Genomic DNA, 25779 nt, shown 5'->3' with positions numbered 1-25779 from the left:
AGCCATGAATCATCTGTAGTTTGAAAAGAAACAGGATACCTCACATACCTTACACACTTTTCTACATTACAAAAAAAAATATTTAGGTATGATTTTTTTTTAATTGGTGCAAATAAGACTGGTGCAAAAATCTACAGTTGTCCCACATAATCATGAAAGTCAGAGAAGACCTCTGGAGCACAGGTCCTGTGAGGAGTGGCTGAGGGAGCCGGCGTTGTTTGGTCTGGAGAAGAGGAGGCTCAGGGGAGACCTCATTGCTCTCTGCAACTACCTGAAAGGAAGGGGTGGGGAGCTGGGGGTCTGCCTCTTCTCACAGATAACTAGTGATAGGACTAGAGGGAATGTCCTCAAGTTGCACCAGGGGAGGTTCAGGTTGGAAATGAGGAGACATTTCTTCTCAGAAAAGCATTAAGATGGGTTGCCCAGGGATGTGGTGGAGTCACCGTCCCTGGGGGTGTTCAAGGAAAGGTTGGACGTGGTGCTTGGGGATGTGAGTTAGTGAGTGACATTGGTGGTAGGGGGATGGTTGAACAGATGATTTGGAAGGTCTTTTCCAACCCTAATGATTCTGTGATTCTAAGATCATCTGGTCCAAACACCCCCAGGAATGGTGACTCCACCACCTCCCTGGGCGACCCATCCCCGCATCTGTCTCCTCTCCCTCTCCTCCCTTCCCCTCCCTCAGCAGCCAGGGGCGTGGCCTAGCGACGTGCCCGCCCCAAGCCTGCCCCGAGCCCCGTGAGGGGAGGGGCGGGGCGGGGCCGTGCGCGCGGCGCGGCCGTTAAAAGCCTTGCGGCCCCACCGCTCGCCCAGTCAGCGGAGGGAGGGCGGCGAGGGGCGGGTGTCGTGGCGATCGCCGGGCGGCGGCGATGCTGGAGAATGGCTCACTGAGGAACTGCTGCGACCCGGGCGGGAGGGGTCGCTTCGGCTCGGCCGAACGGGAGGAGGCAGCAGGCTCCCCGCGGCCCGCCTGGGTGGTGTCGGCTCTCTCCAGCGTGCTGATCTTCACCACGGTGGTGGACATCTTGGGCAACTTGCTGGTCATCGTCTCCGTCTTCAAGAACCGCAAGCTCAGGAACTCAGGTAAGGAAGGGGTCGAGTCCCCGGAGAGGGTAGCGGGAGCCCAGGGGCCCCCATAGCCCCCCTATACCGGGGCTAAAAAGGTGTGCAGGGACCTGCAGGCGGTCAGCCCTGCCTAGCTGTGCCGTGCCCTGGCGCTTAAGGAGGAATTGCAGGTCATTAAGAGCCTCGTAATGAGGCGCTATGTAATCTTTGTGGAGCTACTGATGAGGGGAAGCGGTGCCAAAATGGTTAATACACCGGAAGCAAAGAGTGCCCGAAAGTATCGGAGGAAGAAAGAAGTTGGCTAAAGCGTGCCTGTGATGTGTCAGCCCGCGCCCCTGAGAGCTCACAGCACTCCTCAGGACACCGTCCTCTCTCGGCTGCCCACCAAGCGCCCTACAACCAGTAATAAAGTGGTTTTCTTCTCACTCGTGTCTATAATTTTTTTGTGTGTGTGCTCTAAAATGTGGCTCTGTGTATATAAAGTGCTGAACTGTTTCCCATCCCATGTTTCCCAAGTGCTGTCTGTTTCCCATCCTTGCCGGGCTAGCTACACCTGCCTCAGATGACTCTACTGTGTAGGTAGTAGCAAATTCTCGGATTTTCCTTCCCTTCCACCAACTTATCTTGTCAGGTTCGCCGACCTGCCCGGTGCTGGTGGGGTGAGGGTGCGTCCCCCGAAGTGCCGTGCCCCGACAAAGAGCCCTGTCCCTGCCCAAGGTCTCGCTGCACCAAGCAGCTGCTGTCTGCTGCTTCAGGTCCTGGAGACCTTGATGTGTGATGGGCATGCAGGTCTGGGTGACAAAGCCTTGCCTGAGGAAAGTCAGGTGCACGGGGGCTCTGTTTTACATCCGTTTGACTTCATGCCTAATTAAACAGCCGGGTGCCTCCTTACGGAGGGGGAGGAGGCACTGGGGGCTTGAATTTCCCGGTATTTTTTAGTGGGTTCCAGTTCCTCCAGAATTCCACATGCAGTGTGATTACAGCTCCTGCTAAGCAGGATTGTGCGCTCATGCTCCCGCTGGAGAGGGAGACTGGTTCCTGGCATCAAATTCTGGCTGAGGGGGAGCAGAAGAGGGACTTCAGGAACAGCTTCCTTCATTCAAATGACAGCAGAGGGAGGGTTGAACTAGGAGAGTTTGCCTGGGACACTAAGGTTCAAAACTGATCAAAGCACTCCATGGCATCCTAAGACTCTTGAAACAAGACACAGACTTACCTAATTTGAACATATACTAATTGAACTGCTTCTGGGATCATCCCTCATGTGATGTCACTGACCCTATCACAACTATCTCTTCATCTTCATGAAAAGAAGTATAATGAAAAATAGCAGAGAATTCCTTTTGTGTAATATTCCTGAAGTTAAATGCCTTAAATAAATTGCCAGTTTTTTGCTTGCCATCAGGGAGAGATGGGTCTTGGAGATAAAGCTGAAAGTGGATAGTTTGGTAAACATTCAGAGATCTTTCCAGAGTGAAGTTCATATGCAGGGAGCAGAGTGGTAGAGAGTTGTAAAGGGCTGTGGGTGGACTGATGGGGGAATGGGGAGGTGGTGGAGGTCTAAGGCAGTGCCTGGGAGTGCCTTGTCTTAGCCTAAGACAAGGAAAGAAGATGGGCCCAAAGGTGGTCTTAGAGGTGCTCCTTACTAAGCAGACCAGAGTGTTAGCACTAGCAAGAGAAGGGTATGTGGGAGAAAATGAAATGGTGAGGGGAAAATGACATGCAAGGGGTTAGACTTGCAGAAAGTGTCAGAGGAAGACAAGTGAAGCCAGTGGAGTGATTGTGACAGGAGAGGGTCTAGATGACTGCAGAAACAAGGAGGGGCACCATGAACACCTGATTCTCTTTAAAGAAGCTAATTAAAGAGATTTTTGGATAGGTATGAGAGTATGGAACTTCAATTAAGCCAATGTTCTATAAGAAATTAAGCAGCTCTGCCCACTTCTGTAGTACAAATAGTAACCTTCCCTTCAGGAAAGCAAATCGGCTTTATCGTACTTCCAGGACTTATCAACACTATTCTCTCTTAGGACTTCCAGAGAAACCTGGTAATTGCAAACAATTTAATTATACATCACTCTCCTTAAAAGCAAAGCATGGTCAAAAGCAAATCTATTTTAATGCAGTTATATAATGAGACACAAGAATGGAGCGAAATAAAATGACCCGCTACCCTTTCTGTTGGTAAGTATTATGCTAAGTAGGCGAGAAATGGAGAATGGGTAGAACTGGGTAGGATTGTAGAGATTGCTCATTCACTCCTTAAGCAGTGGGAATTTTGCCAGCCTTACAACAGGAAGATCATTTCATAGCATACAGAAGCCTCTTTCCCACATTTAAATGTTTTTGGAGGGGGAGGGGAGAACTTGTGCAGGCTCGTCCAAGTAACACACAGCATAATTGGTATGAATCAACATGCTTATTTTCTTACATAACTGCACCCAGCCTGCTTGTGAGAGGCTGAGCAATTTCTGATCTCTAAAAGTGACCAAATTTACAGAAATTAGTGCTTTTATCATTTCTAATTTTAGAGGGAAGGTAACTTGGTCCAATGCACTAGAAAATTAAATATAACTTTGTATATCAGAGAGATAAAATAAATTAGCCTGTCTTTCTATTTGACATTGTGTACTGAATTTTCAAAACAGACTATTGATTTTGGGTGTCTTCATTTAATTATGTCTAATTGGAGGCAGCTGTTAAACTGCTAAACTTTTCATGTGCTAAAGTTCACCTGTGCTAAACAATCACCGCTGGATGGTCAAATGTCCTGAAGGTGTATCAGGTTCAAAATCACTAGATCATTTTAAGAATTTCAGGACACGCTTGTATAGGCATAGCTATAAAACATTATGGGCTGGGGAAGCAGCCTAACAGGGTGCAATTCAGAAAGTAGGAACTGACCAGGCATCTCCTGTGGGAGGGAGATAAAGCAAACCATTTGTATTTTATTGGCCTTAAAGCCAGCAGAAAACGGTGAGGTGAGAATTAGGCACATTAACACCAATATAATTTCAAAGAATTGCGCAGACCTGGGAACTACTATTTATTAACCTTGGTGCACTGCCAAAGAATGCATTAGCAGAAAGTGATATTTCTAGTGCATTGTCAACCCTCTTTACTCTCTTCCTCCACTATTTTCCTTTCTATATATAACAACCAACACAGTGCAATAAGGCTGATTTCTTTTCATATGCAAAGACATCTGCATGAAATGAAACATCCTTGCACACGGAATTGTAATTTTGTACTTGTGTTTCTACTAAATAAAAATGTTTATTAATATAACCAAGTCTTGTACTCTTTTCCCTGTGTTTCCCTCTCTCTAGTCTTGACTCCACATTTCTGTCTAATATAGTTTTTTCCACTGTTATATCCTGTTTCCAGTTATTCTTCATATCTTCAAGTACACCAGTTCTCTTTCCCTCATGTATTCCTTCCCTGTAATTATTCCTTTGCAATGGGATAAAAGACAGCTGTCTGCTGGGGAGGAATTTATCTTATCTAACTTTAGAAGACTACAATGGAGATACCTGTTTCTGAGCTTCTTCCTTTAGCATCTCCTTATAATCAGGGGAGAGAAAACAGGATTTTTAGTGCACAGTTCAGGCATCTTGTTTTTTGACATCTACGTTTGAACAACGTGATTCAGTTCATGATATTGTTCATTTCTCTACACTAAATAGAGAATCAAGAGACACTATCTCAGTGTAGACATCTACCTTTAGGTGAAATGAAATCAACTTAAGATGGTTTCAGGTAGGATCATGCTAAGCAGAACTTTTGTACTCCTGACTTCTTGGATCCTGGATTTGTAGACTTCTTTTCCCTGGGGCTGTGTGTGTGGTCAGCCAGCCTTCACATTCTTTCTCAGATTCAGGATCTCTAGCCTTGAAGCTACTCTATACTGAGGAATTCATGGGAACATGACTTCAATGTTCACAAAAGTTCATTGAACCCAACACTTAAAATAAAGCTCTCTTATCATCTTATTGCATTATAATAATTCTGTGGTTCAAGTTTTTTTTAAATATAATTTTAAGTTTTTGCTTATTAGTTGCTAATTTATAGTGGGCTTTATTAGTAGAACTAAAATTGTCATTTAACTTGGATATACCATTTCTCTCCCTATTGAGAACTCTTATGCCATGTTAATAGAAAACTAACAAATATTTCCATCTCAGCCTTTGTTTTTCCACAGTAAACTAGGCAAATGCTTTTATTTTCCTTTAATTAAACAGACTATTCATTTCCCTGATTGTCTTACACATTTCAATTTTCCTATACAAGCTGAATTTATCTTTATTGAACAAGAGAAGACAGAACCGATAAAAATAACAAAGATGAAGTACCACCAATACTTTCACCAAAATAATATTGACATCCCATTCTGTTCTGTCCTTCCCTGAATGGACAGAATAGACCTATGTCTTGAGACCACTTTTATATGATAATATCATACAGATGGCTCTTCTTGGTGCAGTAACTTGCTTATATGGGTCTTCTTTTTCTTATGCATTTTCAGTCCCCACAATCATTTCTTATCTGACCTCATACCCCATACTATCATGCTCTATCCACTTTCTACTCTTTTAATCCTCAAGAAAAAAGCAGATCTTGACAATTCCCTATAGCAATGTGGGGTCCAAACTTTGTGTTAGAATGAAAAATCATTGGTTCTCTCTGTGTTCTATGACCTAACCCTTCTGAATCATAGTCCAATGTAGGTTATCTCCCTCTGGTCCAACAATTTTCTTTCATTGCTATCCAGGCAGTGGTAGCAGCAGAATGTGTGGTACCATAGCAAATGTGCTTCGAAAGCTAGATGTGTTTAGAGCAATTTTCCAGGTACAGAAAGTCCAGCTTTTATTAAGTAAAGATGATCAGATTAGTTTGTACCGACTCTTTTTATAAACTTGCATTGAAATTTATACCATTCGCCTTTACCCGCATCTTTGTTTCTTCTTTCCTTCCAAATGTTGTTTCTATAGCCTTGTCTGCAGTTAAAGTGAGATTAAAAAGCCCAAAGATTTCTCAATCCATTCATCCTCTACAGCTAATTCCCCACCTAATTCAGATGCCATGTTACCACATGATATGATCAACAAATGGATCTTCCAGGGGGATTAATAGTATTGTAGTTTTCTCATTACTCCCTGATAATTGTTTGTCCAACTCATTGCAAGCACCATTCATGCAGAATGGAACAGCAACTGTACCAGCACCAAGGAAGGAAGGGGGAGATGAGCACTAAAGTGCAGGAGCACCACAGCTGCAGGTGAGCCATGGCAAAGCTGCCCATCAGGGTACACGCAGAGCCAAGCTCTGTACCATAGCATGGCAGAAGTCAGCACTTCCCAACCAGGAGGGAGTACAAGAGAGCACATTCAGCCCCGTTTCAAACATCCCACAGGTAGCTCTGTCCTGTCAGAGCCCATGACACCACCTCTGAGATAACAGACATTACAAAATTATTGCTATCAAGTATAATCAATCTTTCAGACCTGCAGAAACCTTTGCTTTATTGCATGTACAATAATCCCTCACCTGACAGACTGCCTCGTCCCCAAGCCCACCATTACTGTCCTTTTTATAAACTGTAGTAAAATCTCTCTTCAGACCAGCAGCTGGTTTGAGTTGATTTTAAGTCTCTGTTCAGATTCCTTCTCCCCCGGTAACTCCTTTCACTTCCTTTTATGAATGTGGTGGGTGGGCACTTTATTACAAGTCTTTGCAAAGCCAATTCAGTTTAGGTTTTTGCCAGTTTCCACTTATTCCATACTATTCTCTGTAGAAGTTTTCTTTGGTGGAAATATCTTTCTGTTCCATCTAGCCTATTTTCTTGCCCATGGTATCTTTGCTGAGAAATCTTTCCCTGCATCTAGATATGGAACTTCTCCTTATATTTTTCCTTGTTTTGGATGCAAGTTCCAGATATTTATTTATTTGTATCTTCGATATGAAGAAATGCCAAGCTTTTTCCACATTCAAGTCCCTAAGCTCCTTAGAATAGTTGACTTCTCTTAAATATCTTGTTTTATTTATCCAAATGTGTGTTGTTTGTTTGTTGGTTTGTTTTTTAACAGAGATAACTAAGAAGGAGTTTTGAGCGTTCAAAGCCAAAGCAGCTAATGCTACAAAAAAAAAAAAAAAAAAAAAAAAAAAGAGAGGAAAGTACAAAACGTGTTAGTGATAGATTTAAACCAAATTCTAGCACCTAAGGGTTGGAATAAAATTGTAATCTGAAGCAGGTTATTGTACAGTGTAGCGTACTTTGTATCTTCCTTCAAAGCACCTGGCAATACCATGTTAGATGAGAGCTCCAAATCATTTTTCTCTTTTTTTTTCTTTTTTCTTTTTTTCTTTTTTTAATTCTGTACAGAAAGTGATCTATTTCTTGCTAAATGAATAGGAAACGTATCACCAAGATCAACTCCAAGATACTTCAATTTTAGGAAAAAAATGTCAAGTTTTATTCTACTGGGTAAATGGAGCTATTGGTGTTTCTTATCCTTAGAGGAATGAGAATGATAAGCATTTAATTGGACTGGAGAAGTGTAAGCATTTACTTGAACCTGCAAGAGAAGAATCTAAGGATATATTAACACTGCGTATTTCAGTTAGGAAAAGTTTACGCTGCTCATGCTCTGAGCCAAAGGAAAGTCAAATGATGATGTAAGCGTGATGCTTTGCATGCAGTACCATAACCAGGCTCTCCATAGATTCAATTCTAACACAGTCATGCAGCTTTTTTTTTTTTGCTTTTTTTTTTTTTTTTTGCTTTTTTATCAATTCAGTATGAGTAAGCTTGCTTTAATCTCCCTGAAACATACAGTGCAAGCATACCCTCAAGGATAAGAAATTAGAAAGACCTCTTGGCAGCTGAGAATGCAAATTCCTATGTCTCTTAGCAGTGCTCCCTGTGCAGCCAGCTCTCTCCCGGACTCTGGACAGGCTTTTCCTTCTCAAGACTCACTGACTGCATGAGGCGTGACCTCTCTGCAGTAAAGCTCTGTTCTTGGATGGACCAGCAGATCTTCAAGGATTTATGGTGCTCTTTGACACAACCAGCTAGTGAGCTAAGCGACCAAATCTACTCACAGAGCCAGCACAGCTCATTTTAAAAGGATGTAATTTTTCAGGTATTCTTAGGAGACATGTATTTACCAAGTGACTTGAACCATTATATTGAGGTTGCTATGGGAGACTATAGTCAATTCATTAAATCAGTCACAAACCGTGCTCTGCCTCTAGGAGTAAATCCTACTCCTACTCCAACTCAGACTTATTCTGAGTAACATTATCTTTAGATATGCTCCAGATTTTAACTTCTTCTAAATTATCATTTAGAAGCAAATACTGGTACCTAGCTTTAGAGTGTCAAATACATTACCTTGTTCCCAAGAATACCTATGAGAACAGCTATGTTATCCTGAGCTGATAAATCAAAACCTTTTCCTCCTTTGTTGAGAGGAAGATAGGCTATGGTAGCATACATCTTCCTAAAAATCAGTCTGAGCACTTACTCTGGTCTTTAAACTTCCACCTTCATAGGGACATGAAACAGATTTCCAGCAAAAGCTAACAAAAATATGTCTAAATCACTGTGGGTGCAACTCCATTGGGCTCTTTAACAAGCGTAGCTGCTTTGGCAGCTCTGGAGTCCTGCTAGTCTCGATACTGGTACCGAGTGAGCTGTATCAGTCAATGTTTTCCTGACATTGCAGCTGATTATGGGACAGTCATGTCTTGGTATGACAAGTGATGACATTAGCCTAAACACATTCATTGAATGGCATTATTGATTGCTGCCATCTGTACTGCTGGGTTTCTTTCTTAATTGTTTATTAATTATAGAGATGTTTGATTATACTGTCTAATAAATTCTGCTTACACTATGTCTAGAGAAAAAACATACCAATTCTCACAAAGATACTAATTTTATTCAGCCACTATTTATGGACTTTAACTGGGCTAATTTTCAGTGTTTAAATACCCATATGAAGACTATACCAATATTGCATCCCATCCACAAGCATCATATTCTTTCTGCTATAGAACAACATCTGTTCATCTGTTCTGTAAGACTGCTGTATTTGCACAGTGAGGGCAACACCTGCTGTCAGGAAATCACATGCAGCCACCGGAGTTAGCAGTCTAGCTAATAAGAAAAAATATCTGCTTAATACATTGGCCTTGTAAATGTCATTATGTTAACAAAGTATAAATTCAGAGCTAACACTGAAGCGTAAAATATATCCCTGTAGAAAAGACAGGGACCTATAAAGGACATCCTCATATCTCCAAGTTTGCTTAAAACCTGCCTGAAATTCCCTCTCATAGTAAATACAAATATTTTTTTTTCCAATTATATCAGTTTACACAATATTTAATTTGAGTTCAAATAGTGAAAAGGACCTTACACTTACCACCTGTGCATATTGTTATCTGATCAATCTAGGGATTTTTATTTCCCTCTGACTCATAGCTTGGACAGTCCTTTTCATGAAAGTACAAATAATCTCCTTTACTGAATGTTATCTGCATAGTTTAAAAAGAATATGGCTATTTAATCTACTCACACTGTGATCATCAGCAATGTAGTCTTTAGGGCTCTTTTTTAGGATGTTCTTCTAAGTAGCCAACTCTATTCAGCTTTCCTACTGACAAATAAGAGAATGTTCTATTAGGACATGATGCTTCACTTCAAGATCAGACAAGATATATAGGTGGTGTAGTCACTATGTGCCGACTGGGAGTTATTTACGTGAACTACAAGTTGTGGTTCTGAAACACTCTTGGGAATCTAAGTTGAATATTGAGTGTTCCAGCAAACTCATTTGAAGAGGGGTGTTACCCACTGGAATGCACAGAGTGCAAACTTTGGATTGTTAGAGAGGAAAAGTTTCACACAGCACCTTAACTGGAATTTCTATCTCCACTTAGACAAACCATCTGTGACTGAATCTGCAAAAGCAGCACAGCCTGCAACTTTAACACACTTTTGTACATTCTTCCATGTTGTCCTTTAAAAATAAACAGCCATCCTTTTAGATTCTCAGGTATAGTTAATCCCTATATTTTCTTAAAAGCACCTCAGCAAATCCATTCTGATGTAGTAAAATGTACAGTAATTGCTACTGCACTGCTCTGAAATAAAGCCACTCATCACTGCAGGTGTTTTTAGCCTTATTCATTGAGGATGTTATCAATTATGAGTTCTGGCTTGAGGACCCCATCTCACATAGCCAAGAGCTAAGACAGGCAGGTGTTACCCACCACATCGGATATAGAGATATGCACAAGGAGTCAGCAGTACACAACAACTTCTGGATAAGTATGAAATGAAGGTAATAGACTTCCCACTGTTGGATGTCAAGCTGTTCAGAATCTGTAGCCCCCACATTACAGTTATGTGCAAGACTGCTTAATTTTGTTAGGTAGACTTCAAATTTACAAAACCCAGATGTCAATCTCCTTACACAAGGAATACTTGTATGCATTCTGAAGCAAACAGATTACTTTTTCTAAAGCCTTCCTACAGAACCCAGATAATTACACTATCCAATATGTAGTAGCTCCACCGAAGTTTTTCATACTTTCTATTTTCAGTAAAATGCTCTTGGATTCTCTGTGCTTCATTCATGAAATGTAAATAAAAATAATCTGCCAAGGACTGAGGGAGAAACACTTTGGAAACTCTAAGAAATGCATCTGTGTATTCTCTTTTACCCCCAAACACTGCCAGTACCACTGAGGCCAACAGAACTTATTTGAAGAGTTGAAATGGTTTCCACATCACTTCCAGAAATTTTATTTGTAGTAATAATTTACAAGACAGATCTATGGGTAGCATCAGCCTATGAGAACACATGACATTTCTAATTATTTTCCTGTTCTTGGATGACATTTTTTAGGTTAATTATATCATAACTTAGGCAGAGTTTGACTTAATTAATTTTGGAAGACAGGCAGTCAATAAAATTACAGGATGCTATAAGAAGGTAACAGTTTTGATTCAGCATTAAGGTAATGAATAGTAAATTAACTAATCCTGGAAAACGTTTCCAAACATATGATGGACAAGAAGATGATTGGTAGTAACCAGCTTGGATTTACAAGTGCCTAATTATGCTGATCCAATCCTCATAGCCTTCTACAAATACATGATTAGCTTGGTGGATGGAGAGAGAGCACTAGATGTTGTCTATCTTGACTTTAGTAAGGATTTTGACATTCTCTGATAACATCCTCTTAAGACTAGCTGGGTTTAGATAAGCGGACAATGAGGTGGATTGAAAACTGGCTGAATGACTGAACCCAGAGGGTCATGATCAGTGGCAAAAAATCTAGCTGGAGACAAATCGCTAGTGGTGTGACCAGGGGTTCACTGGGATAAATATTCTTTTAATATCTTTATTAATGATCTGGACAATGAGGCAGAGTGTACCCTCAGCAAGGTCACACTGCACAAAGATGATCAAAGTAGCATATGGGAAAGGGTTCTGCAAACTGGGTAAGCTGAACCTAGCATTTGAATATCTAGATGAGATGGGAAATTCTGGCCCTGCCCAAGCCAGTGGGAACTGGTTTTCAAAAGTTTTTCTGTTTGGATCTGGTGCTTCTTCTCTCTTTCTGTGCATGCCTTACCACACTCCACCTCCCAGGTCTGTAAAATTTTGTTGGTTCAGATTCTCTGTTTGGCTCAGACCATTATATCCAGACAGAGACTGTTCAGATTTTGCTGTCATAAGGAATGTCAGGAAAGAAGCACAGTCAAAACAAAATCCTGCCTGCTCTAATCTGCACTAGAACTTGTCATTCTGACCAAGGAACTCTCTTTTTGTTAGTGATCATGTCTTTTTTCTGCCTATATAATAACTAGATTCTTAGATGTAGATTCTTAGATGCCCTCTGCTATTTAGTAGGTCAAGTATTTTTGCCTTCCCCCTATTCCCTAGTGAGAACAGTAAATGCGCTCTACACCTGCTCCTACCTGGAGCAGGTACCTTACTGGAGCAGGTTACCCAGACAGCCTGTTGAGTATCCATGACTGGGGACAGTGAAAACCTGACTGGACAGAGCCCTGAACAACCTGCTGTAGGAACCCTTCTTTGAGAAGGTGGCTTAGAGTAGATGATCTCCAGAGACCTCTTCCAACTTCAGTGATTCTCTGGTTATATGCTTATGTCTACTACCCTTCATTTAACTAGCTCACCAATATCATGACTCATGGGCTCAGAACAAACTGAGTGTATTTCCAGTCTTTTTGCAACACTTCTAGTGTCTCAGAGGAAAGACCATAATTGAGGAAGTGATCATTACACACTTTGTTTAAAATGAGTTGAAACACAAACCACCCAATGCTTTAGAAGAGAATATATGATCACTTTTTATAAAAGCATTTTATTTACTCATCAGTTTAAATGTTGTTTACAAACCTATGAGTATCATTATAAGATGAATCATGTCAGTGTACTTTACTTTAAGACCTTGTTTCCAAAAGAAGCAGATGGCACAGACTGACAACAGCTTCTGAAGATATTCAACTCCATATGCATATGCAGTGATGAGGCCTTCTAAAAGCTAAGAACAAAAAGGGTAAGACTTTTCCTTACTGAAAGATTTGTAATGGCTCTTTTAATCAAGTGCTACCTATTCAAGGTTGGACTAGATGATCTCAGAGGTCTTTTCCAACCTGAATGATTCTATGATTCTGTGATTTTCTTGCTTGGCAAAATAGGAAACAGGAGAGAAAAAAATATGGGGATTTAAAAAAAAAAAAAAGAAGGAAAATTTAAAAAAAAGGAAAAAAAGGAAAGAAAGGAAAACAAGATCATAATGAAGGGACTTCAGAGAATGTTAGAAGCATTGGCAACTTTTCAGCCTGCATGATCCCAATATTAGATGTTTCTAGACGCCATATTTACTGCAGTGTATAAGATACCATTTTTAATAATTCCCAGACTACCTTAGAATCCTCCACCATGTCTGCGAACCCATAAAATATGTAGCAGCAATAACTAGTTTAGATTTGATTTCTTTTTGCAGCTGTAATTGGCTTGCATGTGCTTGGTACTGGTTGTGTGTCTGTCACACACTGCAAGTTATAGAATCCTAGAACGGTTTAGTTTGGAAGGGACCTTAAAGATCATCTAGTTCCATGGGCATGGACACTTTCCACTAGACCAGGTTTCTCAAAGTCCCATACAACCTGACCTTAATTAGGAGTCCTGCAAACCAGTTGACTAAATCTTTGTGGAAATTACCACTAAAAGTCTTGATCCGAATCAAGTTTTAGGCTTCAGGGTTTTTGTTTATTTCTTTAACAAAATAACGCACTACAAAAAGCTACACATTTCACTTTTTGTATATGAAATAAAACATAGCGTTGGAAGACTAAAAAATGTACATTATTAACAAGAATAGGTTATCTAGCAATTTATAGGGTCTGACTAGATTACACCCATAGTGTTTTACAGCTTTCCATATTGGACTCTGTCAGCAGCAAATGAGTTTTTGTACTTGGTGTTCTTCCTGTAGGCTTCCTATTCTTCCTCAGTTGAAGAAATCAACAGCTGTGATTACTTCAAGTGAAGAAAATTAAGCTGATATGTACTTACAGATGCAGGAAACACAACTTCTTTCATGTATTAGTGAAAAAAAACAAAACACTCTTGTTGTTGTTCAGTTACTGCACTCAGCAACTGGAGGTTTTTAAGTTGGGCCTGTCACTGGTGCCCATAGTGTTAAGCACTCAGTGCATGTCTTCCCTTCATTCCCTGCCTGAAAAGCAACAGTTCCCCTAAGTAGAGACATTCTCTTGGTAACAAGAAAGGCCTTTCACCTTCTTAGACTACAATGAAGGCAAGATCCTGACTTCAGTGTGAAGGCAGTTGTGTAAGGGAACTTCGCTCCTATGAACACTGCAAAATGCAGCTCAATTGCAAGTAGATGAGATACAGAACAAGGATATTGCCTCTTCAGACATTTTGTCAACAAAAATGGGCTGGTTGTGTAGAGGAGTGGCTGGTAAGTATCTGAATGAGAATGTTGCACCATACAACTGAAATCGGCAAAACAGAGGAGGCATAGGTGGAGCTGTGCTCCTGAATAGTGTCACTGAAACCTACTGTCCTCATCATAAAAGCAGGCATGTTGGTACAGACCAGGGTCATAGCTAGCCTTGTACATCTTCTTTAATTGTAGATGTAATCAAATACTCAGGGAAAAAATAAGAACAGAATGACCATAATAATACTTCCCCCCTATTCTCTCAGTTTGTGATTCCTTGCAGCTCAGAGGATTTACTAAACCTAGTATGTTCTATCTGTTCAGTGACCTTCAATTTATATCTCTTTCATGTAATCATCCGGCCTTCCCTTGAATATAAGTAAACTTTCTGCATTTGCAAGTTCCTCTGTTAAGGAGCTCCACAAGTGTACTACCTACTGCAGCAACCACTCCTTTTGGAGCAGTGTGCTGGACAGGCACACATTTTTTTTTGCAAGGTGTGCCTAATAGATGTGGTAAGGAAAGGTAAGGAAAAGGCTCATGAAGCTTGAGTGTTCTTCCAAAGTTCTGTTTTGGGAGAGTCCCTGCATCTGTCATCTCAGTTTTCTGCCTGTTAAATCATAAGATTATTTTTTTTTTTCCTTTCACACAGAGTGATGAAGAGCACTCTACAGTATAAGTGATATCCTGTGTGTTCTGGTTCCAAGGTGGAATTTTTGATCATAACCTAGAGACATGCAGGCTAACCCTAGAAGAGCAGCAGGGCTGGTGTGTAGGGCACTCTCTTGGGACTATGGAAGACATAGTCTCAAGTCTTTTTACAAAAAAAGTGTCTTTTACTATCTAAGTGTCCTAACCACTAAGGCAATAGTGGATTCTCTAGAAGAGACTGTCTTGCATCTTTGGCTTCCATTTTTCTCAGAAAAACAAACAGCACCAGGAAAGTTCATTCAGTCTCAGAAAGTATCATAAACTCAGAAAAATATTTATCACCGCATAAATGTACTATTTGAGTAGTGAGAGGATTTTCACTTTGGAAGAAAGAACCACTTGCTTTTGCTTTCTGTAGTTATGCGTTAACAATTTCTTGTCTCTGATTTGGCTAGTTCTGGTGCACTAGGTCACAACAGAGAGTCACCACCGTCTGTGGAAGAAAGAGAAACTTTGCTCGAGTTATATTAATAGCTAGTTGCCAAGCATGCCAAAGTCATGACCTCAAAGACATACGAATCAACAGTGCAACTTAGGTGCCTTTTTTCACCAAGACTGTGTTGACACCTGAGACCTGCAGCTTACTGGCCTAACATTCAGCTCCTTCTAATGTAGCTTCTAGCTTCAACTCATAGTTGCAAATGTGGAGCCAAGACCAGCCTTTCACAGTCCCGCAGTCTGCTGGACACTAACATACTGTCTTAAGCTACTTTTTACATTCTGAGCTTCAAATCCGATGAATCCTGTATTATTTACATTGGAGCACATCTTGAAAAGGAGTGTGCAGAGCATTCTTCACTAAAATAAAATAAAGTCAGGTGTTTATTTATCTAAAAATGAGGAGTGTCTTTCCCATCTTCTGCATAACAGTGTGGAATCAGATTGGAAAAAAAGTGTTATCGAGACAGCAGATGACTAGGGCTTAAACCCTATTTGGTCTGGATTCCAGATTTTTCTGTGAAAACTACCGGGGAACACAGACTTCTGACTTTTCAGGTATCTAAGCCTGAATTTCTTCTGAAAAGAAAGCTCTCTCAAAGCCCATAGGTAGCTTCACATGAAAAGGATAACTCCTACAGTAAATATTCTCCTTCTGTTCTGCATATAGTACTCCTAACAATGTTAGAGAAATTCCCTTATACATAAGCACAAAATAACTCAAATGCACTAAAGTCACCAAATATTTTAAACTGAATATTTTAAGCTGAATGTTCCATAGGTCAAAGGTCCAGCCTCAATTCACTGTTTATGTTTTTATATTTGTTTGTTTCTTTGTTTAGCCAGAATATCCAAAATACTGCAGTTCTAGTGGAAATTTATCACCTGACCCTTCTCATTACATTTAGATCTGCAGTATATTCGACAAGTGTCTGAAATCATGAAACAAAACTACAAAGGAGTGTGTCACTGCTTTCAAAAAGTCATATTCAAAGGAAACAAAAACCTGTCTGACACTTTCTTGGAGCATTATGGTAAACCTTCTGTTAGTAACACATTGTTGAACATCACACTACATTAACACTTCTCAGTAAATCAAAGATTACTGTAGTGACTTGTAGTATCACAGGGAATTCAAATGTCTGTCTGTGAAAGACTTAATTCTCTGCCCCACCTGCTGCTGGTGTCCACTTCTGCTGGCTTCATGCCCGATGACATGAGTGGAGTTTCATCTGAATTAGGCAGTCATGATTATACAGTTCACTGTGTTAAGATCTGGCTGAACAGCCAGGCTCAAAGTGTCATTGTGAATGGAGTTCAGTACACTTGGCCACTGGTCACCAGTGTTGCTCCCAAGAGCTCAGTATTGGGGCCAGTTTTGTTTAACATTTTTATTAATAATATGGATGAGGGAATTGAGTGCACCCTCCATAAATTCATGGATGATACCAAGTTAGCCAGCACTGTTGATTTGCTTGAGTGTAGGGAGGCTCTGCAGAAGGATCTGGATATGCTAAATCAATGGTCCAAGTCCAGTTGTGTGACATCCAACAAGGGTAAGTGTCGGGTGCTGCTCCTGAGGCACAACAACCCTGTGTGGTGGTATGGGCTTGGGGAAGAGAAGATGGAAACCTGCCTCGCAGAAAAGGGCCTGGGGGTGCTGGTCGACAGCCAACTGAACATGAGCCAGCAGTGTGCCCAGGTGGGCAAGAAGAACAATGGCAACCTGGCCTGCATCAGAACTAGTGTGGCCAGCAGGAATGGGGAGGTGATTATCCCCTTGTACGTGGCATGGGTGAGACCGCATTTTGAGTACTGGGTTTGGATTTGGGCCCCTCTTGTTGAGTTGCGTAAGTGTGTGCAGAGAAAAGCAACAAAGCTGGTAAAAGGACTAAAAAACATGAGTTAAGAGGAGTGACTGAGGGAATTGGGGTTGTTTAATCTGTAGAAAATGAGGCTGAAGGGAGACCTTATCACTCTCTACAACTACTTGAAAGGAGGTTGCAGTGAGTAGGGTGTTGGTCTCTTTTCTCAGGTGACAAGTGATAGGACACAAGGCAATGACTTCAAGTTGTACCAGGGGAGGTTTAGGCTGGATATTAGGAAGAATTTATTAATGGAACAGGTGTTTAGGCATTGGAACAGGCTGCCTAGGGAAGTGGTAGAGTCCCCATCCCTGGAGGTATTTAAGAGATGTGCAGATGTGGCACTAAGGGACATGGTTTAGTGGTGGGACTTGTTAGGTTGGGTTGATGGTTGGACTTGGTGATCTTGAAGATCTTTTCCAACCTAAGGTTTCTATGATTCTATGATTTATTCTTCTTAATAGATGGTGAGGTAACAAAAAAAAATGTTGACACAGGTGATATTAAACAGATTAAGAGGCTCTCAGTTTAAATCAAAAGAGCTTAAATACTTTTAAAAATATACTGTAAGAGCTTAAATACATTTAAAAATACTAATCAAATAAGTGAAAAGTAGAGAAAAAAAAAAAGACAGTGAGAAAGATGAGACATCCACATTCTGTTTATAAGTTCCAGTTTAATTTGCTTGATATTAACCATGTGATGCTCTCACTTCTGTGGTTTTTTATGTCCCAGATCAGCACTTGCCAATCCAAGGCTGTTAATATCTGCTGTATCCCATGAACAAAAGAGAATTGAATCATGGTGTAGGATTAACACTCAGTTCCTGTTCCCTTTTCCTTCAGCTGGGATAGAAGAAGCATCAGCCTGTTTCCAGGAGCAGCTAACATCTCCGGGCATGTTGTTTGATCCACATTTACTGGGGACACTCTGGAAACAGAAACAAAAATCTATCCAATCCTTAGTTCTGACTACCTACCTGGCGCCAGTTCTTCAGTCCCTCCAGAGTCATGTTTTACTTTCCACATTGGGGCCTGGAAAAGGTATTTAGGCTTGGACCTAAAAAGATGACCATGCACAAGAGAAATTCCATGCAATAGAGCTACATAGTTTCTATTATTAATTACAGACAAGGGGAAATTAAGGAGGGACAGTCATCTTTGCTGCGGAACTGCTTGCTTTCTTCAGGTTTTTGCATATGCCTCTTTGATCTCCATCCATGTTGGATGTTTTAGACTCAAACAATAGAAGCAATCAGCCACTTGCTGTAATGAATCCTGGCTGACATGTCTCAGGATTAACACACTCCTATTTCTCTGTCTGGTGGTAAAATCTGCTCTTTTAAAACTTGTAGGAGCTATGAAAGGGGCTTAGACTTTGATATTTTTTTTCTTTTACATCCAAACATAATTCTAGGAATTGCTTTTTTATTGCTATTGCTCTTGTTATATGGACCAAATGTTTTCAATGATTCACATTCTTGTTAATAAGAGGTCTTTATTTATTATATCTTTAATAGTCTGATTAATGACTCCTTTAAATCTATGGCAATTTTCCCATTAACTTCAGCAGACATTAAGGAGGCTTAAATGACAGATAATTTATACCAACATAATTTAAGTAAAGGAAATAACATTAAGTTCAACATTATAAAAATAACATTTTGTTTCCATTTCTGGTAGTCAGAAATAAAAATTGTATGCAACCAGCAACTTTCATACCACACCTCATGTCAGGATCTTTGTTAGAAAGAGGTGATGTCACTACTGAGGAGGGATTTTATATGCAAGTGGAATATCACTTGCAGAACTTTGGAACTGTGATTGAGACTGTAAAATATATTTTTCCCCTTTAATGAATTACAGGAATGAAATAAAGGATTAGACACACCTTGTGTATTTTGTGACCATTTAAAAAAAAAAAAAAAAAAAAAAGTGTAATATATAAGTAACTTAGAGGTAGATTAAACCACACATCCCTGAAGTGACACCTTGTGCCTTTGACTAGAAAGCTGCCTACAAACTGAGCCCAGATGCTGTCTTTAAACACCAATCACAACTAGAAAGCTATCAGAAGCCTTCCAGAATTCTCTTTTTCAGATTATTTTGAGGACAGGCTATGAGAGTCTGGCAAATGAATAAAAGAAGAGTGAGCTAGCACTAGAGACATGCCTGGACAGTCTGTCAGTCTAACATTTTCTTGAAAATATCTATTACTGTGAACTTTGCCAAGGAGTGATCAAGGAATTTTTTTTTTTTAAATGATGAAACTCCTATTTACATCATTAAAGTCAAGATCTTACAGTTCTCCTTAATAGTACAGATAAATACCTTTGGGTAACTGTCAGAGTAATACCATAAAAAGCTCTGGTTTATATCACTCTCGGCCAGTATAAAAGGCTATTTAATTATAGACACAGTGCTGGTTATTATAGAGGTTTTTAAGCCCTAGATCCAAACAAAAAAGCTTTCCCAATAACATTCCACATGAAGACGTAATGAAGTAAGAAGTCTGCAAAAGTAATTCTGAGTTTTCCTAAGGGAAAAATGTTTAGACATGAAAATGGAGGGATAGAAGTGTCTGTAGTCATCAGTCCTCGGTGTTTCAAAAAATGTGCCACTACCTTACAAACTTATTCATTCACTTTCTGTTTTGCCTGTCCCTACTGCTTCTATATGTTGCTACATTGTCCCAGGTTCTGCAGTAGGAGAGAAAGGAGCTCTGTGGCATTTGTATAACCTGGTGGACAGACCAGTAGATTGTTCAATTAGAAATTAGAAATCAAAGACAATTACAAACCATCCGGACAAGTCAGCTATCAACATATAAAACAGTATAGATATGTATCTTTTTGAGTCCCTGGCTAGATATTTGGCTTCTGGTAGCTAGTCCTTGTAATTAAGTGGTCTTTCCATTCCAGTGAGCAGACATGTTTCTTATAAATGAATATAATCTTCTGCCTGATGAAACTGAAATCTAGAAGCTTAATCTATTGGGTAAATTAACAAAAAAAAAAAAATGATAATCATTTGACCTAGATGAACATTCTGTGGTTTCTATTTTATTAGAGATAGCCAGAAGTTTCCTCTGATTATCTTATCAATGTAATTAAAGTCATTCCAAATGCTGCTTCTTAGGTACATCAAGGAACATTTACTTTCTCTAAGCACTTTAAAGGTCTCTAAGACCTTTAATTTCCCAAAATGTTGATGACATTTTTTATGAATTAGATGTTTTGTAGATTATTTATTTCAGTAATATAATACTAAACTTCATTCTGCAGTCAGACACATGGGGAAAAAAAAAATAATAAAATTAAAACACACACACACACACACACAAAAAAAAAAAAAAAACTTTGGACCTTACTTTGTGGTGCACAGTGAGAACACCCAAACTTGTAAACAGCTGTAAAAGTTGCAAATTGCTTGAGGTCTTTATACATATTGCAGTATCTTCCTTCTGTGTTGCAAAGTGGTATATTGTATTTTTGACAAGTTCATTGCTAACTGCCCCTATTCACACTAGATGGAATTTTCAAGAAGTTCTAAACTAAATACATAATTTGGAAAGTCACTTGCCTTCCAAATATGGTTGAAGGAGCTGCCTGCTCAGTTGATTTTAACTGAATACTTATATTTTAACTATTAGCACATGCTAGGAGGCCTGAGAGATTAGATATATTCATTTTAGCACACATTCTTGTAAAAACAACAACAAAAAAAGTTTGTTTCTCCTGACTTCTCTATTTTCTACTGCCAGATACACTAAGAAAAAGGTAAGAGTAATACTTGTTGCTGTGATGTAAGTACATGCTGGTCAAGATACCCGTGCTCCTTTGTTAGTGTTGTATTTTACCATAGTTTTCATATGGCTAGAAAAGACCTTCAAAGTCATGTTTCATCCTTCCTGTGCTCGAAACAGGGGTCAGCTGGGCTAGTAGGCCAGTACTGAGAACTGTTTATTTAACTTTTTCTTACAACTTCCAACAGAGGGCATAAAGCAAGATGTTCCAGCACCGCATTCTTCATGCCATTAAAATATTTTTTTCCATGTCTTGACTGAGGCGTCTTTGTTGTAAATGAAGATCATGCTTACTGCAGGCATGAGAATATATTGCACCCTTCCTTTTTCACTTATTTGAAGTTTGTTATCATCTACCCCTCATTTTTCTCTCTAGTTTATTCAATCTTTCCCCACAAATCATAAAATTAATAGATATTTAATTTGCTCTAAATTAGCTCTAATTAGGGTTTACCATGTCAATGAATTGTAGCTGTGAAAACATTTGCGTGGCCTTCCAAGTATAAAGAGAGTGAAAGACAGGCTGCCAAATGTATAACAAGGAAACTTCTAAAATTGTACACCTGTCTTGAGATGAGCCGCGTTTCTGTGGCTATGCATTGATAATCCCACTTTCCATTAAGTTCTCTAGCTGGTGTGGAAATTCTGATGTTCATCCCTTTCCTAAACTGTATGAGAGAAAAGAGGGTTCCTTGTTCTTTCATTTTTATTAAACAATGTACAGATGCAAAAGCAAGTGGAAAAAAATAGTATAGAAGTGAAATTCTGCCATTTTTTAAAAAGCAATCCTACGGGGTCCTGCGTTTTCTGTCTCCCAGCTAATGGCCTCCTTATCCGCAGCAGTATTTCTGTGCTTAAAATTAAATGTATGGAGAATATTTTGTTTGATGAGGACTAGAAAGCTCAGATTTTGTAGGATTAATCACCTAAATACCTTTTTCAAAAAATAGTGTTGCCCACACAGTTTTAAAAGGTTTTGTGTCTTTTGCACTTCAGTTCATGCTGTGAAGGATTTGAAGAAAAACAAAAAAAAAAAAAAAAAGTGAGTTTGGCAACCAGAAATATCTTAAATGCTACCAAGAATCTAAAGTTCATACCACTTCTTTCTGTCTCCTGGGAAGTTTACCTAGAGAGTTATTTACTATTTTTCCAATAAAGCAAGGGGGACACTACTTGCCATGGTAAGAACCTCATTTTTCATGAACATAGTTTAATATCTCACTGTTTTATTAAAGTTACTTTAAGTACAGCATCCAGAAGTTTCAAACTGATTAACAGCTCACCATTTAAAGAAAGACAATAAATTTCAACCATATCACTAAAATCTCTTTGAACATAATAGGCAGAAAATGATCTGAAGGCTCCTTCTATGCATTTGAATACTTTCTTGCTCTTGTAATTGCACATTTTTACCATGTGCATATAATTAAATATGCCTTTCTACAGAAGGTAATGAATGCAATTTACTTTTCCTTAGTCAATCCACTGGCAAAATAACTGAAGGGTAGGCCATTCATGCAGAAAATTTCTATATTACAGTTTATTGTGTAGCAATTCAGGATATACTTAAAACAATTCATCCTTCTAATCCTTGTAGGCCTCATCTTTATGTACCCTTGCCCTTAATAACTGTCAAGCCTGTTAGTTTTCCAGTTATAGATTAGAACAACATAGCAGCCTTCCCACCTGGAGCAATTTAGACTTTTTTCTTTTTCTCCTTTTCCATCCAGCTGCAAAGTTAGCAATACTGAAGCACCTCAGCATGTGCTTATATAATGGCTCATTGACGGTTATGTTTATTGAAGATCAAAATAGAGAGTATAATCCAGTCACCAAAAGATCTGAAACATCCTGTTGCCGTAGCTATTTCTGTGGTGGTCTAAGCTGAATGACAAAATTATTTCCCCTACAGACTTATTGGTGCAATATAGCTGCTGCTTACTGACATCATAAATAATTTAATATTGCAGATATCCAAAATAAAGTAATTTTTTTTTTTCTTGTTCACAACTATACTTGCTTACAGACTTATGTCTATGTATTTTTCTTTTTCCCCTAGGTAATGCCTTTGTGGTGAGCTTGGCTTTGGCTGATCTGGTCGTGGCCTTGTATCCATACCCACTGGTGCTCTTAGCTATTTTCCACAATGGGTGGACTTTGGGTGAAATGCACTGTAAAGTGAGTGGCTTTGTGATGGGACTAAGTGTAATAGGCTCTATTTTCAACATCACTGCAATTGCAATAAACCGATATTGCTATATATGTCATAGCTTTGCCTATGACAAAGTGTATAGCTGTTGGAACACAATGCTCTACGTCTCCTTAGTCTGGATATTAACAGTAATTGCAACTGTACCAAATTTTTTTGTTGGCTCTTTAAAGTATGATCCACGCATCTATTCATGCACGTTTGTTCAGACTGCAAGCTCCTACTACACCATAGCTGTTGTGGTAATTCATTTCATCGTCCCTATCACCATTGTGAGTTTCTGCTACCTTCGAATTTGGGTTTTAGTGCTTCAAGTTAGAAGACGAGTCAAGTCAGAAACAAAGCCGAGACTGAAGCCAAGTGACTTCAGAAACTTTCTTACCATGTTTGTGGTTTTTGTGATTTTTGCCTTTTGCTGGGCACCTCTGAACTTCATAGGACTGGCTGTAGCCATCGATCCTTTGGAAATGGCACCAAAAGTTCCTGAATGGTTATTCATTGTAAGCTACTTCATGGCCTATTTCAACAGCTGCCTTAATGCAATAATATATGGACTTCTTAACCAGAATTTTCGAAATGAATACAAACGAATTTTAATGTCACTGTGGATGCCAAGGCTTTTCTTCCAGGACACATCCAAAGGAGGAACTGATGGTCAGAAGAGCAAGCCTTCTCCTGCTTTAAATAACAATGACCAAATGAAAACTGATACTTTGTAAGTGTGTGATAGTCAATGCAAGAGTCTGTCATTGAGAGCTCCAATAATATAGTTGTAATGTTCTCATCTTTCATGCTTGCTTGGGGGTTTCCATTTGGGTAGCACTTTGTGATAGTAATATCATCTTCTTGATAAAGCACATTGCTCTCAGTTCAGAATTTATACAAGATATCAATTAAAAATACATTTCAAAATTAAAGCAACAAGTGAGTGCAAGTTGTTTTAGTTCTGAGAGCTGAATTCTGCTCCAAGACATGAGGAATTTTTTTCTCCAGTAGGAGCTTTATGTGCTTTATCCAAGGTCAGGATTCAGGTGTTACAAGGTGCAGTGAAGGTGCTTGCCTATGGGGACACCAGCTTGTCAAAGATGCAGAGTTGTATTCTCCTTACTATTTTAACTGAACAGAGCCAGGCTCTTTTCAGTGGTGCCCATAGCCAGGACAAGAGGCAATGGGCACAAACTGACACACAGGAGATTCCTTCTGAACACCAGGAAGCACTTCTCTACTGTGTGGGTGACAGAGCAGAGGCATAGGCTCCCCAGGAAGGCTGTGGAATCTCGCTCCCTGAAGATCTTCAAAAGCTGCCTGGACGTGGTGCTGGGCAGCCTGCTCTGGGTGTCCCTGCTTGAGCAGGGGTTGGACCAAATGGACCCAGAGGTGCCTTCCAACCCGAACCATTCTGTGATTCTGTGAAAGGGTGAACCAGATACTCTATTTTCCATGCATAAGCTAAACATCAGATTTCTGTGCATGTACTGGTGGCAGTAGTTGTATCTTTAAATCAAACTTGTGAGTTGAAGAGAAGAATGTTGGTATAATCACAAATATTAATATTAGAACCTTTCCTGACATTTTTTTCTTTGTTTGTTTCTTTGTTTTAATTACACTGTATTCCCCATCCCAGTGTATTTACTCTGTTTATCTTCTGTGGTTTATTTTATGGGAGAGAATATAATACAAGTGTTTGATTTCTTACACAGGTACTTTAGGCAAAATTCTTCCTTTAGAGAAGAATTAATTTTCATTTTGCCCCATTTATTTTTCCTAAAAATATACAACTATTATCATCTGATGCTCTTTGACATACCTGATGCATTTGCAACATGATGGAAATTATAATCTGGAATGGTAACAGGACGCTAAGCAGGATGCCCTAGATGACACCAGACTTCAGTGTGTGGCCAAATGAGGAAGCTCTTTTGATTATAACTGCAACTGAGATACTTGCCTCACATGTGGAGGTACTCTTGAACAAAATCCACCCTTGGTGTCTAAACTAATGTAACCTAATGTAGACTGATGGGCAATGCAAACTCTGTGAATAGATATATAAAGAAATGTAACTATTTCCTCTAGATTAAAGGTCTAGAGATCTAGAATCCACTGCAAGAAGTAGTTAATTAAGACCTATGACAATCTGTCAGGTAACTTCAGCTTGAAGAAGAGAAGACTCCAGGGCAATCTCATAGCAGCTTTTCAATACTTAAAGGGGACTTATAAAAATACGGAGAGCAACTTTTTTCTTAGGCAGATAATCGTAGGACATGGGGGAATGGTTTTAAACTAAAAGAAGGGTGATATAGATTTGTGGTTAGGAGGAAATTCTTCACTCAGAGGGTGGTGAAGCCCTGGCACAGGCTGCCCAGAGAAGCTGTGGATGCCCCATCCCTGGAGGTGTTCAAGGCCAGGCTGGACGGGGCTTTGGGCAACCTGGTCTGGTGGGAGGTGTCACTGCCCACGCCAGGGGGTTGGAACTGGGTGTGCTTTAAGGTCCCTTCCAACCCAAACCACTTTATGATTCTATGATTCTATGACCCTTATGCTGGTAATTCCTCAACTAAATGAGGCTTATACATATAATTGTTCAGAGAAATAAATGCTTGAAAAGTTGATCCTTCTTCACAAATGATAGCATATTGTTGAAACAATTCTAAATTATTACATATGGATTCT

The 25779-nt window shown here is 39.6% G+C and overlaps 1 protein-coding gene across 1 annotated transcript; it reads left to right on the top strand.

Moving 5' to 3' along the window:
• The first annotated feature begins 821 nt into the window (after positions 1-821).
• Positions 822-24405, top strand: MTNR1B (melatonin receptor 1B). Its single transcript, XM_035328878.1, has 2 exons — positions 822-1083; positions 22957-24405. Exons 1-2 carry the CDS (start codon positions 870-872, stop codon positions 23823-23825), a joined length of 1083 nt encoding a protein of 360 aa, XP_035184769.1. The 5' UTR covers positions 822-869; the 3' UTR covers positions 23826-24405.
• Positions 24406-25779: the final 1374 nt, after the last annotated feature.

Source organism: Oxyura jamaicensis, chromosome 1 (genome assembly GCF_011077185.1).
Source record: "Oxyura jamaicensis isolate SHBP4307 breed ruddy duck chromosome 1, BPBGC_Ojam_1.0, whole genome shotgun sequence".
NCBI lineage: Eukaryota > Metazoa > Chordata > Aves > Anseriformes > Anatidae > Oxyura > Oxyura jamaicensis.
This window is presented reverse-complemented; position numbering and strand designations above follow the sequence as displayed.

Excerpts from the sequence above, each read along its gene's own strand:
- MTNR1B (XM_035328878.1), top strand. The coding sequence starts at position 870 with ATGCTGGAGAATGGCTCACTGAGGAACTGCTGCGACCCGGGCGGGAGG. Across the intron at positions 1,084-22,956 it reads CCGCAAGCTCAGGAACTCAG|GTAATGCCTTTGTGGTGAGC; the intron begins GTAAGGAAGGGG and ends TTTTTCCCCTAG.